The following is an 18664-nucleotide window of genomic DNA, read 5'->3' as shown; positions in this document are numbered from 1 at the left end:
ATGTTTAAAATTGGGTTAAGCCATCCTGTAATCTCAGCAACTCAGGAGCCTGAGGCAGGAGGATCCAAGGTGGAGGCCAGCTTGCACAATTTAGTGAGGCTGTAAGCAACTTAACAAGACCCTGTCTCAAAATAAAAAATAAGAGCTGGGGATGTAGCTAAGTGACAAAGTATCCCTGGGTTCAATCCCCAGTGCCAAGGGCTGGTGATATAGCTCAGTTGTAGAGTGCCTACCTTGTATGCACAAGGCCCTGGGTTCAATCCCCAGCACCCCACACAAAAACAAACAATCCCCAATGCCAAAAAAATAAGCAAAATAAATAAAAATGGTTAAGAAGATAAATTTTATATTGCGTGTATTTTACTACAATTAAAAATAAAACAAAATTGCCCCTTTGAGCCAGTGCCTTAGAAAACTCATGAGACATCAGCACTTTAACATGCATGATGATCAGTCTTTTGAAAAAAATTTTTCCTATGCAAATCTATCCTAATATTTTCTGGCTCTCCATGAAATTTTATCTTGTTTTATTCTAGAAATTGTATTTTTTGGTTTTAAGATATTTTCCTTTTATTGAAATATATCATGCCCATGTTATAAAACTTAAATACTTCACAAAGGTATTATGCAGTAGGCCTTTTTCTCTGCGTGCCCAAATGATGCACATCCCTCCTTTCACCCTAAAGCACCTGTTCACACTGTTCTGTGCATTCAAGAGCACAATCATGTATATCACTCTGGCTTAACTGAAGATTGGTTTTGGGGGGTTTGGTTTGGTTTGGTTTTTCTATATGTTATGGTTATGACACAACAGTTTGGTTCTGTTTGAATTCTAGGACAGCTGTGGGAAGAGGCAGAGCTTGGCTTTATCTTGCTCTCATGCAAAAGAAACTGGCAGATTATCTGAAAGTACTTATAGACAATAAACATCTCTTAAGGTATTTCATCATCTATCTTTGCTTATCTTTTGCTTTGTAAATAATTAGAGCATAGTTCTGTAGGTCATTTTGAATTAAAATATGAGTACATAAAGTTTTATTGAAATTATCATCTTAAATATTTATTCTGTGGCATAGTTTTAAAATAGCAATGTTTCTCTTTTGAGCACTGATATCTGAAAGTCATTATGAGTGAATATTCACATGACTTCATTTTGAAAAATTTTGAATATAATTCTTTAAAAGTACCAATATCTAAGATTTGATAACTGACAAACTATTCCAGTTTCTATGAAATGGTATTTATTACATTGAATGATAACAAGAAAGAAATGAGTTTAAAACTACATACAGTGGGCAGGTTTTTTTTTTTAGTTGTAGATAGACACAATATCTTTATTTTATTTACTTATTTTTTATGTGGTGCTAAGGATCAAACCCAGTGCCTTACACATGCGAGACAAGCACTCTAACACTGAGCTACAACCCCAGCCCACAGTGGGCAATTTTAAAAGTATAAAATCCTGCTTTTTGTAACAGAACACATCTATATTACCTAGTTCAGGATTCCATATCCAGTTTATAAAATTTTATATCTTTTATCATTAGTAAAAACTTAATTTGCCTATCACTGAAATTTATAACTGGCTCATTTTTTATATTTGTATCTATATAAGTAAGTAGTCATCATAAAAGGAATTTTCTCTAGACTATAAGAATTTACAACTCAGGAATCACTTTGGAGTTAATTCTTTTAGGGAGTGAGATAAAAATATTTTTTACAGTGTGGTCTAAACCCCAAAATTTTCAGTGTTTTTAAGTCATAGCCTATTATTGAACATCTTTTTATGTGATAAATACTTATTTCAAATATTTCATATACATTGTACTCTGAATATAATTATACTGAGTAAATTGAGCTACAGATTTTGTTCTAGTATGCCAATTCTTAAGACATTAAGTTCTAAATGCACATATGTATGTGTACACACACACACACACAGAATTGCCTGGGTGCCAGTGAATTTGATACACTAGTAAATCATTAGTGATAAGAATCAATAGCAAAGGGGGTGGAGCCCCACTGTAAATGACTGAGGTGACTAGGTGGTAAGGAAGTTTTTACAGCACAGATCACTCAGTGGGACACAGGAAGAGGAAAGGGTTTTATTCTTGGATGTGGGGAGGCTATGGATTCCTATTTCCTGTTTATCAAGAGCATAAATGTAGAAGTAGTTCATATCATTGCAAATGGGGAACTAATGTAGAGTAGGAGAGGCAGAGTGATGCTCAGGAACGCAGTGTTCAAGAGATAATGAGAAGGACTGGGGTTCAAGATCTGAATGGAGGAATTAGCCTTAAACAGAAAGAGGGAAGAGCCCATCCTAAACCACAGAAAGAGGAAAGAATGGAGAATATATCAGTCAGCTTTCCATCACTGTAACAAATACCTAAAATTTGGCACAATGGGGCACACCTGTAATCCCAGCAATTTATGAGCCTGAGGAAGGAGGATCACAAATTCAGGGCCAGTCTCAGCATTTTTTTTTTAATATTTATTTTTTAGTTATAAGTGGACACAATATATTTTGTTTTTATATGGTGCTGAGGATCGAACCTAGGGCCTCATACATGCTAGGCGAGCACTCTCTCTGAGCCACAACCCCAGCCCCAGTCTCAGCATTTTATCAAGACCCTCAGCAACTTAGCAAAACCCTGTCTTCAAAATAAAAAAATAAAAATAAATTTTTTAAAAAAAGGACTAAGGATGTAGCTTAGTAGTGAAGCACTTCTGAGTTCAGTTCCCAATCAGAAGGGGGGGGGGAGGGAAACCCTGAGAGAATCATCTTAGAAGAAGTTAATTTTGGCTTATAATTTTTTAGAGATTTCAACTCTAAAAAAAAATCAGTTGACCCTGTTGCTTTGGGTCTCTGGCAAGGCAACAGGAGCATGTTGCAGAATAAAAACCATTCACCTCCTGGACAGGAAATAAAAGAGAGAAGAAACCAAGATCCCAATATTCCCTTCTGGGGCATACCTGTCATGACCTAAAGATCTCTCAATCAGCCCTACCTCTTAAAGGTTCCACCACCTCCCAATAGCATCAATCCTTTACCACACAGATCTTTAAGAGATACTTAATATCCAAATAGTAGCAATAAGGAAGAGTAGTACTTGACATAGTGGAAATAAATGAAAAGAACTTGCCACCATGTAGCTACTGGCTCCTGAATGAGGTCAGTAGCTAACAGTTGAAAAAGCAGAGCAGGTTGTAGTGAAGGAGTCTAAAAGTTTTAATTTCTGAGCATCTCCTTTGTCATGTCAATCTCTTTTAGTGAGTTCTATGAACCTGAGGCATTGATGATGGAGGAAGAAGGGATGGTGATTGTTGGTCTGCTGGTGGGACTCAATGTTCTTGATGCCAACCTCTGCTTAAAAGGAGAAGACTTGGATTCTCAGGTAAAATGGGATTTTTGGCTCTAGATGAATGAATTAGCCCTGGAATTTTACATGGAATCTGCAAATATGTACTGAATCTAAAAAGGGACAGAGGTCAAAAGCCTTTTGGTGGAAAACTGAGCAAAGTGCTGTGCTATAACAGAGAGGAAAGTAGTGGGGAAAGCAACTCACGGAAGGTGATGGACAGAGGCACACCAGAAAGCCTAGTATGTTCTTCATACCGGAATAGAGTTTGTCCAGTGAGGTAAAGGTTTTGGAAACTGGCAGGTTATTAGGCCATTAGTGTCACATTAAAGGGTTTAGTTCTTACCCTTTAAACCTAGGAAAGCTGCTGGAGGTTTTTAAGCACTGTACTAAAATGACCAGGCCTGGATTTGAGAAAGATTGATCTAGTAGCCATTCAGGCCATGAGTTAGAAGTGGCCTAGAGTACACATAGCAAAAACATTGAGAGGACTAGTCCAAAAGTTCCAGAAGGTTGGATGAGAAGTGGGAAAATAGAGTCAGGAGGGAGGTCAGGTTGATAAAATGGGACACAAATTAGAGTAAGCAGTAAAGTATAAGCCAGATGGAGTGGTATGTGCCTATACTTTCAGCTGCTGGGGAGGCTTGTGCAGGAAGATCACAAGTTCAAGGCCAGCCTCAGCAATTTTTTTCTTTTTCCTGATTTTTCGGTTTTTTTTTGTTGTTGTTGTTGTTGTTTTTAGAACTTTATAGTTACTTTACTTTATAGTAGTTGGCTTCATCCCAGCAAACATTATGTGCATGGAAATCTATTTTAGTTCATGATTCCCTACCTTTTCCCTCCATTCTTCCTCCCCTCTTCCATCAGCCTCAGCAATTTAGCAGTATCTTCAGCAACTTAGTAAGACCCTGTCTTAAAACAAAATATTTTAAAAGGGCTAGAGATGGGGACTGGGGTTGTGGCTCAGTGGTAGAGCACTTGCCTTGCACATGTGAGGCACTAGGTTCGATTCTTAGCACCACATAAAAATAAATAAACAAAGATATTTTAAAAGGAGGGGGGGCTAGAGATATAGCATTGTGATAACATACCCCTGTGTTCAATCCCCAGTACCACGGGGAAAAAAAAACTAAACTAAAGCTTCCCAAATCCCTCTATGTCCACATCAACTTTTGTTGATGTCAGTGTATGCATGGTACTGGGGATCAAACTCAGGGCCTCACATTTTTTTTATAACATCTCCCTGCCCATACACACAACTTTTTTTTTTCCTTATTGGTTCTGGGGATCGAACCCTGGGCCTGCGCATGTGAGGCACGCACTTTACCAACTGAGCTATATCCCCAGCCCTACAAACCTTTTTTTGAAAAATACTTTTTATTGTTTTTCCTGTTGAAGTTTTTTCAGTAATAGAAGTATTTTTTAACATTTACTTTTTAGTTGTAGGTAGACACAATACCTTTATTTTATTTTTATGTGGTGCTAAGGATCGAACCCAGTGCCTCACGCATTTGAGGTGAGCACTCTTTCCTCTGAGCCATAACCCCAGCCCCTAGAAGTATTTTAAAATGAAACTAAACCACGCATAATGTCATTACTCCAAGGTACATATCTGGTACATGAATAAAAGTGAATACATGAATAAAATATCCTAGGCACAACATTTTGGTGTTTTTTTTATTTTTTTTTTTTTTATTTTTTTAGTTGTAGATGGACACAATACCTGTTTTTTATTTTTTAATTTTTATGTAGTGCCAGGGATTGAACCCAGTACCTCACACATGCTAGGCAAGCACTCTACCACTGAGCCACAACCCCAGCACCTATTTTGTTTATTTGTATGTAGCACCAGGATTAAATCCAGTGCCTCATTCATGCTCTGTAAGTGCTCTACCACTAGGCCACAACCCCAGCACTTGGTGTTTTTTTGTTGTTGTTTTTGTTTTTGTTTTTAAATATTTATTTTTTAGGTGTAGATGGACACAACACAACGCCTTTATTTTTTTATGTGGTGCTGAGGATCGAACCTAGGTCCCGCCCGTGCTAGGCAAGCACTCTTCCGCTGAGCCACAATCCCAGCCCACTTGGTGTTTTTTTAATTTGACAATATACGTTCCATACCACACTCAATGACAGTAGAGATGTAAAGCATTTTAAGGTGGTTGCATGGTATTCCATTTTTTAAACATAGCATAATTCATACCATAATTTCACCAATATCTTACTAATTTAGATCATTTCCATGTTATAGCAACAATATTATAAATGTCCTAATATCTCTTTGTACTCTTGTTCATTTACTTAGTTAGGATAAATTTTGGAGTTGTTTTGTTACAGTATCTACTATATTCCACATACTGTAAAATTGACCTCCAGGACCTATCCTCTGGCCTTATGTAAGAGAACCCTCTTCCTCTTGCTAACACTGCACATGTTCTCAGTCCTTTTCAGATAGACAGTACAACTCATCTCAAATCTGTATTTTTAAGAAGGAAAGAAGTATCAAGTTTTATTTGAACTGTTATGACTACCTATTCATGTCCTTTTCCCAATTTTCTGTTTTCCATTTTTTGTTGTTTCGTATCTTTTTTAATAGGGTTAGAACATTGACCCTTTTTTGAAATTTTTGTTTTTAATTAATTGTGGTTTTTTGTTTGTTTCTCAAAGCTGTTTGCCATATAGAAAGTTGTCATTATTGTTGTTGTTGTTATTGTTTGTAGTACTGGGAATTGAACCACTGAGCTCATTCTCAGCCCTTTTTGTTTGTGTTTTGATTGTTTGTGTGGTTATGTTACCCAGGATGGCCTGGAAATTGTAATCATACCTTAGCCTCGTAGGTTGCTAGGACTACAAAGGTGCATCGCTCTGCCCAGCTGGAAATCATGTCATTCAGATCTTTTTTTTTTTTTTTTTTTTTTTTTAGTTGTAGTTGGACACAATATCTTTATTTTATTTATTTTTATGTGGTTCTGAGGATCAAACCCAGGGCCTCACACATGCTAGGTGAGCAATCTATCGCTGAGCCACAACCCCAGCCCTCATTCAGATCTTTTAGACTAGAGTTGTATGACAACTTTCTGTTGCAGCTTTTTAAAATCTCACTGTCCTCATCTATAATACTGTGCACTTGTTAAATATTGATCACACTTGGTACAGATTGAACTTTGAGAATAGGGCTTTGTTTTCTAATCCATTCATTTCTATTTTCACTATTAATTAGTTCTTTCTCATTCTATCATTGTATTTTCCAGCTGATTTATATATGTTTTTATGATTTTATTTTTTATTACAAAAGAAATCCATGCTTGCTGAAAAAAACTTGGGCAGTATATAAGAATATAGAGTAAAAAGTGAAGTTTGAATCCCCTTCTCTTCCCTCTCAGTCCTCTCTTCTCCACAAGTTGTGGTAAAGATTTGGGGAGAAATCTTTTACAGCCTTTTCTCTTCATTTATGTATCCAAAGGTTTTGTTTTAAATTAAATCTTCTAGTGTTCTGTTATTGTGTAAGAAATCAACAGACATGAAAACTATCACAGTTACTGTATCTCTCACAGTTAGGAGTTGAATGGGGTCAGGTAGGTGGTTCTTGTTCAAGAGCACATGTGGTACAGTTAGATGGTAGCTGGGGCCAGAATTACCTGGGGCTTGCTCTCTGCAGTGTCTGTCCTCTAACTGAGCAAACTGAAAAGAGCTGGGGATGGAACAGCAAGGGCTTCTTAGGCATTGCTATCTGTGTGTAGTCTTTCCAGGTGGTATCCAGCCTTTTCACTTTTTACATGAAAGCTCAGAGTTTCAGTGGCATATATTCTAAGAGAAATAGACAGATAGAAACTGTATTGTCTATTTTAACTGAGCTAAAGAAGTCATACAGGGGCTGGGGATGTGGCTCAAGCGGTAGCGCGCTCGCCTGGCATGCATGCAGCCCGGGTTCGATCCTCAGCACCACATACCAACAAAGATGTTGTGTCCGCCGAGAACTAAAAAATAAATATTAAAAATTCTCTCTCTCGGGGCTGGGGATGTGGCTCAAGCGGTAGCGCGCTCGCCTGGCATGCGTGCGGCCCGGGTTCGATTCTCAGCACCACATACAAACAAAGATGTTGTGTCCGCCGATAACTAAAAAAAATAAATAAATATTAAAATTAAAAAAAAAAATTCTCTCTCTCTCTCTCTCTCTCTCTCTCTCTCTATCTCTCTCTCTCTCTCCTCTCTCACTCTCTCTTTAAGAAAAAAAAGAAGAAGTCATACAGCATCATTTCTACTGCATTTTATCAAGACGGGTACTAAGAGCCGGGTGCAGTAGCTCACACTTAGAATCCCAGCAGCTCTGGAGACTGAGGCACTAAGCAACTGTACCCCTGGTTTCAGTCCCCAGTACCAAAAAAAAAAAAAAAAAAAAAGATTGGCACTAAAGCCATGTAGGTTTAAGGGATGAAGATAGAAAAGGTATAGTTGTGTCTTAAATCCATCATACAACTTTGGTTTTAATATAGTGGGGTTACTATTCTGGGGTTAATGATATACATATTATTATTTGGCTTAAAATTGTATCTTGGGACTTTTTCAAATTATCATACATTGATCCACCGATTCTTTGTGATATGGTATAACATGGTTGAATTAAGTGTTTCCTCTAGGTGGAGATTTCAGTTGTACCCAATTTTCCTGTAATTTAAATAGGAATGGCTTCACTTACAAGTGCTTTATTTCTTAACAGAAATATCAAAAGCCTTTGATGTTTAGATGTTTAAGGGGTCTTAGTCTTCTCTAGCTCCGAGCACTGGCAGATAATTTTCCCTGAAATAGAGACTAGATAGATCATTTCACCAAAATTTGGGTAAAGAAGGACTCAGAAAGGCTGGGGTTGTAGCTCAGTGGTAGAGTACTTGCCTAGGAAGTGTGAGGCTCTGGATTCAATACTTTGCACCACATAAAAAGTAAATTTTAATAAGAGGCTGGGGTTGTGGCTCAAATGGTAGAGCGCTCTACTGGCACGTGTGAGGCTCTGGGTTCGATCCTTAACACCACATAAAAATGGAACAGAGATATTGTATCCACCTAAAATTAAAAAATAAATATTTTTTAAAAAGAAATTAATAAAATAAAGGTATTGTGTACATCTACAACTGAAAATGTTAAAAAAAAAAAAAGGACTCAGAAGTGTCAGTTAAAATATCTACTTCTGTCTAGATAGCATTCTCTTTCTCTTTTATAATTACTTTATACCCAAAGAACTTTGTTAAACTTTTTTGGTACTGGGACGCTTAACCACTGAGCCACATCCCCAGACCTTTTTTAGATTTTATTAAGAAACAGAGTCTCACTGAATTGCTTAGGGCCTCAATAAGTTGCTGCAGCTGGCTTTGAACTCAAGATCTTCCTGCCTGAGCCTCCCGGACTGCTGGGATTACAGGCATGCACCACTATGCCTGGCAGAACTTTGTTAATCTTGATAAATAATGTGATTCTTTAGATATCTAGCTGTGGTGGAATTGAATATCCTGAATTCCAAGAATTATAAGGCTTTATTGAAAATGAGAAATGTTATCATTTATTTAAACTTGTACATTTTATTTAAATCAGGTTGGAGTGATTGATTTTTCCCTCTACCTTAAGGATGTGCAGGATCTTGATGGTGGCAAAGAGTAAGTACTACATAGTATACTATTTTCTTCACAGTTTTAATGAAATTTTGGCAGTAGTAGAATACTACTCTTTTGTTTTCTTTTGGTACGGGGTTTGAATCCAGGGGTGCTTAACCACTGAGCAATATCCCCAGCCCTTTTTATTTTTTATTTTGAGACAGTGTCTTGCTAAGTTGCTTAGGGCCTCACTAAGTTGCTGAGACTGGCCTTGAACATGAAATCATTTTGCCTCAGCATCCCAAGTCTCTTGGATTACAGGCATGTGCCACCATGCCCAGCCAGAGAACTCTACTCTTGTTTTTGCTTTGAGATTTTAGGGAGTTTTTGGTTATTGGTTTTTTTGTTTTGTTTTGTTTTGTTTGTGCAGGGGGAGGGCGGGGGGGCGTTGCAGTGGCACATGCCTATAATCCCAGTGACTCAGGAGACTGAGGCAGGAGAATCACAGTTCAGGGACGACAACTTAGCAAGACCCTGTCTCAAAATAAAAACATAAGGGGCTGGGGTATGGCTCAGTGGTAGAGCACTCGTCTAGCACATGTGAGGCACTGAGTTCGATCCCCAACACCACATAAAAATAAATAAATAAAATAAAAGTATTGTTTCCATGTACAACTAAAACATTTTTTTTTAAAGAGCTGTATCACTTTTTTTAATATTTATTTTTCAGTGGACACAAATCTTTATTTTGCTTTTATGTGGTGCTGAGGATCGAACCCAGCGCCCCGCGCATGCCAGGCGAGCGCACTACCGCTTGAGCCACATCCCCAGCCCACAACTAAAACATTTTTAAAAAATAAGATAAAATAAATAAAAAATAAGATGGGCTGAGAGTCTAACTCAGTGGTAAACTGTTCCTGGGTTTAATCCTCAGTTCCACCAAGAAAAAATTAGATTTTAGTTTTTGTTTAGTTTCATTAATAACAGATAATATGTTTTCATTTTCAGTAAGGAATTAAGCTCTGCAGAAGAACAGAGCATGCTTGTGGATTTTCTCCATTTTTACTGCCCCTTTTGCCAAAGACCTGGCCAGTCTGCAGAAGAGGGAGGACATCTTCTGGGTACCTTCTCTAAGGGCACTTGTTCCCCACACCCCAGATGCTATGTCCCTGGCTAGTGTTGCTCTCTATTTACTCAAGGTACATGCAGACATTACTCAGCTCTGACTGTTGGTTTGCGAAGGCATTTGCATTTCTACAAGATGATCAGAAGGTTGGAGGACAGTTACAAACTATTAACCACCAATAAATTTTTTCCCCTTTGTATGCTTTCTTTATAAGGCATGAAAGAATTACCGATGTCCTTGATCAAAAAAATTATGTGGAAGAACTTAACCGGCGCCTGAGGTAGGACTCGCTCCTTTATTCCAGTGGTATTCAGTATCTTGTCACTGTTTCTTGGGACTTTTTGAGTTTCTACATGTTTGTACTGATTTTTTTTTCCAAACCATGAAAAGGGGTTATAATCATTCATAAAGTGTTCATGTGTACAGACTAGAGTAAAAGGATTTCTTCTTGATAAACAACTTTTGGGGAAAATTTGGTTCTTTGTTTTGTGCAGTTTTACAGTATGGACAGGTAAATACATTAAACCTTAAATTTCCACTGTTCACCTATAGCCATGTGGTTGGCAGGCCCTGCCATGGCAAGACCTGTTACTCATGGGAATCAGCACATAGCCTCCTCCATTCCCCACCCCTAGTGTATTGGACTAGAAGAAGGTTGAAAACCACTGGGCTAGAGTTTCAAGATCAATGTGATCACAATCTCAAGAAAATTTCTTGATTTTTAAAAAAATTTTAGCTGAAAGGCTACTGATGTGTTCCAAGAAATACTAGGCCTTAGATATATTATTGGGAGAGGTTCAATGTCAGGGGACGCTTGGCCTAAAGTCTTTGGAAGACATATTGTTCTCTCTCTGAACCCCCTTCTAGAAAGTACATCGCATATTAGCAGTACTTCCCAGGGGCAGGCCCCCTGATCCCAAACCAATGGAACAGACAAAGACGTGCTTCAGGAAACACTGCCTGGAGGCACCCCTTAACTGTTGGCTGGTTTTTGAGAGAGATCCTTGGTTGATTCCTAATTTGAAAGTTTTTGTAAGAGATAGATGTTGAATTTCATCAAATGCGTTTTAGCATCCATTAAGGCAATCACGGTTTATATCCCTTGATCTGTTGATGTTATATATTTTATTACTGGATATCGTCATACTGAACCATTCCTGTATCACATGTAATACTTTTACTGTTCTTTTAACCTACAGTCTGACTTAATTGTTCCTCAGTTTTCTATCTCTGGCATGGCCTCATGGTTATACAGCTTCACAAAATGAATTAATAAATTTTGCCTTACTTCTGTGCCTGGGAACAATTTCTTAGTCATTTGCCCAAAGCTTATATTTGGTACTGGCTTACCAGCTTTGTTCATCTCGGTTTTTTCTCTTACGGACATGTCTTTTTATGGTATTTTCTCTTTGTTGCTATTTTCTGTTACAGTTGGTATAGAATTGGAAATTGAATACTCTTTTAAGACTTTTCCTGAGCCGATAGAATTACAGGTGTGTGCCACCATGCCCAGCTCTAAATACAGGCTCTTGAGCAAGATTCCCTGGTTTCAGATGTCTGCAGCTCTTCATAGATATATGAATTTTAAAAGAATTAGAGGGCTGGGGTTGTGGCTCAGTGGTAGAGCGCTTGCCTGGCATGTATGAGGCACTGGGTTCGATCCTCTGCACCACATAAAAATAAAGGCATTGGGCTGGGGATGTGGCTCAAGTGGTAGAGCGCTCGCCTGGCATGCGTGCGGCCCGGGTTTGATCCTCAGCACCACATACAAACAAAGATGTTGTGTCCGCCAATAACTAAAAAATAAAATATTAAAATTCTCTCTCTCTCTCTCTCTCTCTCTCTCTCTCTCTCTCTCTATCTCTCTCGCTCTCTCTTTAAAAAAAAATAAAGGCATTGTGTCCATATGTAACTAAAAAAAATTTTAAAAAAATTAATTGGAAAAAGAAGAAAAAATTAAAAATAAATTAACTGAATTAAGTTAAATTTAAAAAACAAAAAAGGGGCTTGAGTTGTAGCTCAGTGGTAGAGTGTGCTTAATGTGCCCTAAGCTAAGGCTTCAATCCTTAGTACCAAAAAAAAAGGAAGAAGAGCTGGACATTACAAGCTGGGCTGTAATCCCAGTAGCTCGGGAGGCTGAGGCAGGAGAATTTCATGTTCAAAGCCAGCCTCAGCAACTTAACAAGGCCCTAAGCAATTCAGTGAGACTCCATCTCTAAATAAAAATACAAAAAATGGCTGGGGATGCAGCCTAGTGGTTAAGGACCCCTGGGTTCAATCCCCAGTACCAAAAAAAAAGGGGGGGAATATGAACTCCGGTGAGTTCTTTAATGTAAAGTTATAATTTATTTACATGTATACTAGACTAACAGTAGAATCTACCTCACCAAATTGGTGGGGGAGAGGTGTCATTGAGTTGATGCATATAAAGTAATTAGATCAGATAGGGCCTGGCACATAGTCCAAAAAATAAGTTACTGCTATTATTGTGGGGATTATCATTATTGTTTATCAAGTCCATTGTTTTTCTATTTGATGACTCATTATATTAACTTTTTACATATTTTTTTAATATAAAAGCACATACTATGTAATATTTCAAAAATGGAGGATGTGCCAGGTACAGTGGCGCACTCCTAAAATCCCAGCAACTTGGGAGGCTGAGATAGGAGGATTGTAAATTCAAGTCTAGTCTTGGCAACTGAGCAAGACCCTCAGCAACTTGGCAAGACCCTTTCTCAAAATAAAACGGGCTGGGTATGTAGCTCAGTGCCAAAGTGCCCTGGGTTCAATCCCTGGTCAAGAAAAAAAAAGGGGGAAAGTAGCCAGGTACAATGGCAGCTGTTTATTATCCCAGCTACTCAGGAGGCCAAGTTGCTATGAGGCTAGCCTCCTGGCAACTTAGGAAAACCCTGTCTCAAAAATAAATAAATAAATAAGGGCTGGAGATGTAGCTCAGCGATAGAGAACTTGCCTGGCATGTAAGAGGCCCTGGGTTCAACCACCAGTACTGCAAAAAAAAAAAAAAAAAAATGCAGGATAGGGGTTTAAGGGAAAGGGAGTGGGGATTTGGCTCAACAGTAGAACACTTGCCTAGCATGTGCAAAGCCCTGGGTTTGATCCCCAGCACTGCAAAAAAAAAAAAAAAAAAAATAGGGTGGGTAGGAAAGAATATTAAAAAATAAAAAAATAAAAAATTTAAAAATCACTTGATCTTCCTGCACCAAAGTACCAATACTTTGTTACTATTACCTTAGCTATGTGAATGCGGACACATTTTGGTTCCATCATCTGTTGTATTGGAATAAAAATATTTTCAGCTAACTAAAAAGGGAATAAGTCACATATTTTAGGGGTGAAACTTATTAGAAAGTATTTTTAAATTTTTTAAAATAAAAACAATATTTTTATTATTCTCATCTCCTCTGAGTTAGAGTCCTTTTGCTTTTTCATTTCATCCAGGAAATCTAAGAATTTCCCTTCTCATCATTTACAATTTGGGTAAACAGAGAGTTCATACTTAGGAGCTGGGGTTATAGCTCAACAGTAGAGCACTTGCCTCACACTTGTGAGGTACTGGGTTTGATCCTCAGCACCACATAAAAAATAAATAAATAAATAAAGATATTGTGTTCATCTTTAAAAAAAAACTTTAAAGAAAAAAAGAGTTCACACTTACCTAATATTTTTATTTTTCTACAGCTGCACAGTTGGAGATCTTCAGACCAAGATAGATGGTTTGGAAAAGACTAATGCAAAGCTTCAGGAAGAGGTTTGTAACGTATTGAAACCCTTGAACAAACAGAATGACCCAAAGTTAAGAAAAATGGTACAGTTGGTATATCTGACCAGAGTTTCTCACTGTTAGGAAGGGGGATTATTAACCTTGGGTTGAGCTGCACATGGGACAAGAGAATATCTGTGTTCTGCCCTATTCAGTGAGACACCTCAGCTGATCATGAGCCAGTTCTTAGTGTCTTAGGTTTTATCATCCCAAAGTAACAGTACTTTGCAACAGTCCAGCTTCTGCCTGTCAAAGTGCAATTTCTTCCTCTTTTCCACCTTTCCTGTGATGTCATATGCCTCCCTGCTGCCCTAGAAGGCACAAACTCCATTATGAGAGGCACCGTAGCCCACCCCTTCTGTTTTGGCCTCTCAGGAGCATGGAAACGGTCTCCCCACAGCATGGTCTTTCTCTGCTTTCTCACTAGGAAGAGAGAATGAAAGGACAGGAAGAAGGAGGGCTGAGGCCGAGGAAGACAGCTTGCTGCCAGCTGCCCGGCAGGCTCTTTGGTGGACACATCTTGTCTCCTGTTAGCAGGAGGGGGGTTGCTCAGCCTCTCTGAGGCTTTCCACAGGTAGCGGTCCCTGCTGCTCAGGCCTCCCCACTAGTCTTATTGGGAAGGAAGAGGACTTTGAGATGGAAAAGAAACACCTCCAAGACATGGAGACAGGGGACAGTGAAAGGAGACTCAGTGAGCACACCTTTGTAACAAGGACCCTGGTTTAGGCACTCTTTAATTGACTGCTTTCTCCTGAGGGGCCAATCCTGAATTATAAGAGAGGAAGGAAATTCAAAGACAGTGTTCATTGGTAGGGGCATCATGGGAGAAACTTCACTGAACTTAGCATAGGAAGACACGGTCACCTTGGTAGGTCTTTGAGCCTCACTTTTGTCTTAAAGTTGGGTGATAATACATACTTTACAGTATTTTCATAAAGATTGCCAACTGAATATCATGACTATGCCTGATAGAACAGTTGTGAGGGTTGGGGAGTACTTGAATGTGAATTGATTTTAGAATGAGCAGATCACTTTATGTTTTCTCAGACCAGGTAGCATGCTTTGACTGAAGGTCTGATTTCACTATCAAAACTGAACAGCTGGGTTGTTTTTGTTAAAAGCAAATGATTATAAGAGAAGATTTTAGAGAAAAGTATTCCTCCCTCAAAGTATGCTCTCTGTATCTTCAGAGTAGAGAGAAGTAGCTTATTGATCTTGATCTGCTTCTTCCCTTTTGAGAGTAGTACCCCTTTTAAAACCTTAAGGTGTCTTACTTGGGCACAGCAATGGCTTAGAAACCCAACTGGCTTCCAAGCCTGAATGGAAAGTAATTCTGAGGAGTTTTACTACTTTTGACAAAAGAGAAAGAGAGGCATTCAATGGCTCTAGGTCCTTTCACTGAGAGATGATGCTGAGGACAGAGACAGATATCAAGCTTCTTGCTCCTTCTCCAGCCTCCCCATCTTTCTGCAAGCTGTGTTCTGAGTCTAGAATAAGGAGGGACCTAGCTGCTATATTTTATCATCTCCCTTACTTCTTGTAATATCCTCTCCTCAGGCAGATCCATCAAACTTCTATATACTTTTCCCTAAACTTTTCCCTAAACATATTCAAGGAAAGGAAGGATTTCTCTAGGGCATGGCTTTGAACTCACAATCCTCCTGCCTCGGCCTCCCAAGTCACTGGGATTACAGGCGTGTGTCACTGCACCTGACTTACTTCCACTATAATTTATGTAACCATTTCTCTAATAGTAGAATTCAGGCTGTTGCTGATTTTTTTGGTCAATAAATCATTGCCCACATGAAGTAGTAGTATATTACCATTTTTGCAAAGGGAGAAAATCTGGGGAGAGCTGAGATCACTAAGGGCACAGGTAGATAGATGGGAGAGGGAGTTTTACTATATACATTTTTGTGTCTTTGGGATTTTGAACCGTATATTCCCTATTCAGTACAAGGCATCTGAAAATAAGTTGCTAACTGTGAAGATGCCAAGTAAATGTTTTAATTTTAACAGTAAGATTAACTTTGATGTTAAGAAATGTAAAAATCTCTCTTAATCAGCTGTCAGCTGCAACAGATCGGATTTGTTCACTTCAAGAAGAACAGCAGCAATTAAGAGAACAAAATGAATTAATTCGTGAAAGAAGTGAAAAGAGCGTAGAGGTAAGCAATTGACCTTATAGTTATGTGTCATGTTACTCAGATGTACCTATTGTCAGTCTTTTCTTGGTGTTTGTGGGAGATTGGTTCTAGGATCATCTCCCTAGGATATCAAAATCCAAGTTCCATTATATAAAACAATATAGTATTTGCATATAGCCTATGTACATTCTCCCAGATATTATAACTAAATCTCTAGATTACTCATAATACCTCATATAGTATAAACGCTATGTGAGTAGTTTTTATCCTGTATAATTTAGGGAATAATGACAAGGAATAAGAGTCTGTACATATTTAATACAGAATAATTTTTTTTTTCAAATATTTCCAATTTGTGATTGGTCGAATCTACTGATTCAGAGACTGCAGGTATGAGAGCTGACTATAGTTTTTTGTTTTTGATACCAGGAATTGAACTTGGGGGCACCCCACCACTGAGCCATTTCCCCAGCCCTATTTTGTATTTTATTTAGAGACAGGGTCTTACTGAGGTGCTTAGCACCTCGCTTTTACTGAGACTGCCTTTGAACTCGCGATCCTCCTGTCTCAACCTCCCGAGCCTCCAGGATTACAGATGTGCATCACACACCCAACTTGACTATAGTTTAATAATGATTCAGTTCTCAGAATGTGCCTTTGATGTCAGAAAGTACCTCCTGTTTCTGTTTCTGTCCCTGCCAGTGTCACTCTCAGGCCCCATGGACCACTTGGACTTCCTAGCCTTATGGGCCTTTATGCCAAGATTTCTGTTCATTCTTCAACTTCTGCTCATATGCTGAGTCTTCTGTAATGCCATCCGTGATACCCACAGATGGGCTTATACCCTTCTCCTGTATTCCCATAGTTCTTTATACATCCTCCATCATAGAATCCACGTATTATTTTGTAAAATTGCCAGCTTGCAGCTGTCTCACCTGACAATTTTAAGGGTAGAAACCCTATCAGATTCACCACTAAATCCACCCAGTGCAAAAAAAAAAAAAAAGGTCAATAAATACTGAATGATAGATTGGATAAAAGCCTTTCCTGCTAGGGTCTCTTGTACTGTTTTAAAGAAAATTAAATATATTGGGCTGGGGATGTGGCTCAAGCGGTAGCGCGCTCGCCTGGCATGCGTGCGGCCCGGGTTCGATCCTCAGCACCACATACAAACAAAGATGTTGTGTCCGCCGAGAACTAAAAAATAAATATTAAAAAAAATTCTCTCTCACTCTCTCTCTCTCCTCTCTCACTCTCTCTTTAAAAAAAAAAAAGAAAATTAAATATAAATTTGCTATTTGAGCCCAACTTTTTAAAAAATCTATTGGCTTGCTCTCATTCTTTATCTTCAAATTCTAATACCTTTATAGATTTCACCTTTATCATGCTAAGAAAGCAGAAATTGTCCTACATATTTTCAAAGTTTAAATACTCTGTAGCTACTTTGTTTTCCATAAGCAAAACATTCCTCTTGGTGTTCTTGATTGCTATAGATAACAAAACAGGATACCAAAGTTGAGCTGGAGACTTACAAGCAGACCCGGCAAGGTCTAGATGAAATGTACAGTGATGTATGGAAGCAGCTAAAGGAGGAGAAGAAAGTTCGACTGGTAAGTATGCAAGATTGGGCATCCTTAGGAAGAATTTCTCTGTAGCTCTCCAAGTTAAATCTCTCTATTCCTTTTTTTTTTTTTAAGTTGTAGATGGACACAATACCTTCATTTTATTTATTTATATGTGGTGCTGAGAATCAAACCCAGTGCTTCACACATGCTAGGCAAGCTGAGCCATGACTCCAACCAACCCTTCTGTCTACACACTTTTTTTTTTTTTTTTTTTGCCAGGGCAGGTACCAGGGATTGAACTCAAGGGCACCTGATCTCTGAGCCACATCCCCACCCCTATTTTGTATTTTATTTAGAGACAGGGTTTCACGAGCTTTTGCTCGTGATCCTCCTGCCTCAACCTCCTGAGCCGCTGGAATTACAGGCATGCACCAACACAACCAGCCCTTTTCACGTGTGTGCTAAAACCTGATGCCACTCACAGGAAGTGGTTAGTTTGAGGGTTGGGGGTGTGACTCAGTGATCAGATGTCCCTGAGTTCAATCCCTGGTATAAAAAAAAAAAAAAAAAAGAAGTTGTTAGTTTTTTAAAAAATCCTAATGAAATTCTGCATTGTCATTTATATTTTGTTCCCATTTTATAAACATTTTTTAGAGGTTGCTAGGAGATTAGACTCACGATTTCTTTGACAATACCATTCTCTTATGCCATGACCAGTGCAGCCAGTCTGGCAGGTTCCAGTGAGGGGCAAAGGGGGATAAGAAAAATAAAGACTCACAGACTCAGATTTTGAAGATAACAAGCTGGGGTCATGTGGAGCGCTGCTCTCTAATGGAGAAACAGGTCTAAAGAATTACACCAGCAATCTTTATTTATATATGTCTCATTATCAGATGAAGACTATGCAAGCATTATTCTTTGTATTCATGAAAGTTACAGAGTTGGCAACATTATGCAACTTATTGTGCAGTTACATTCTACAGTTGCAATGTGCAATATGCAGCTTTGTGTAGCTCTCAAGAAAGTCCATTGTTTAAGTTACTATTATGAGGGTAGGTTCAGGAGCAGGGGAGCTTGGTGAAACATTGTGGTTGTCTA

General features: G+C 38.5%; 1 protein-coding gene across 5 annotated transcripts in view; it reads left to right on the top strand.

The window, feature by feature from the left end:
* RUFY1 (RUN and FYVE domain containing 1) overlaps nt 1-18664 on the top strand; it is a 57021-nt gene that overhangs the window by 19703 nt on the left and 18654 nt on the right. For all 5 annotated transcript variants that reach the window (XM_081282252.1, XM_081282251.1, XM_081282253.1 and 2 more), the window contains 7 exons: nt 837-938; nt 3275-3398; nt 8946-9007; nt 10285-10350; nt 13773-13842; nt 15921-16022; nt 17495-17611. In XM_081282252.1, the coding sequence (XP_081138378.1) occupies nt 837-938; nt 3275-3398; nt 8946-9007; nt 10285-10350; nt 13773-13842; nt 15921-16022; nt 17495-17611 (643 nt within the window). The remainder of the gene's footprint in view (nt 1-836; nt 939-3274; nt 3399-8945; nt 9008-10284; nt 10351-13772; nt 13843-15920; nt 16023-17494; nt 17612-18664) is intronic.

This window comes from Spermophilus citellus, assembly GCF_964194105.1.
Source record: "Spermophilus citellus genome assembly, chromosome: 1".
Taxonomy (NCBI): domain Eukaryota; kingdom Metazoa; phylum Chordata; class Mammalia; order Rodentia; family Sciuridae; genus Spermophilus; species Spermophilus citellus.
Note: the sequence above shows the minus strand (reverse complement) of the source record. Positions and strands in the feature narration are given on the sequence as shown.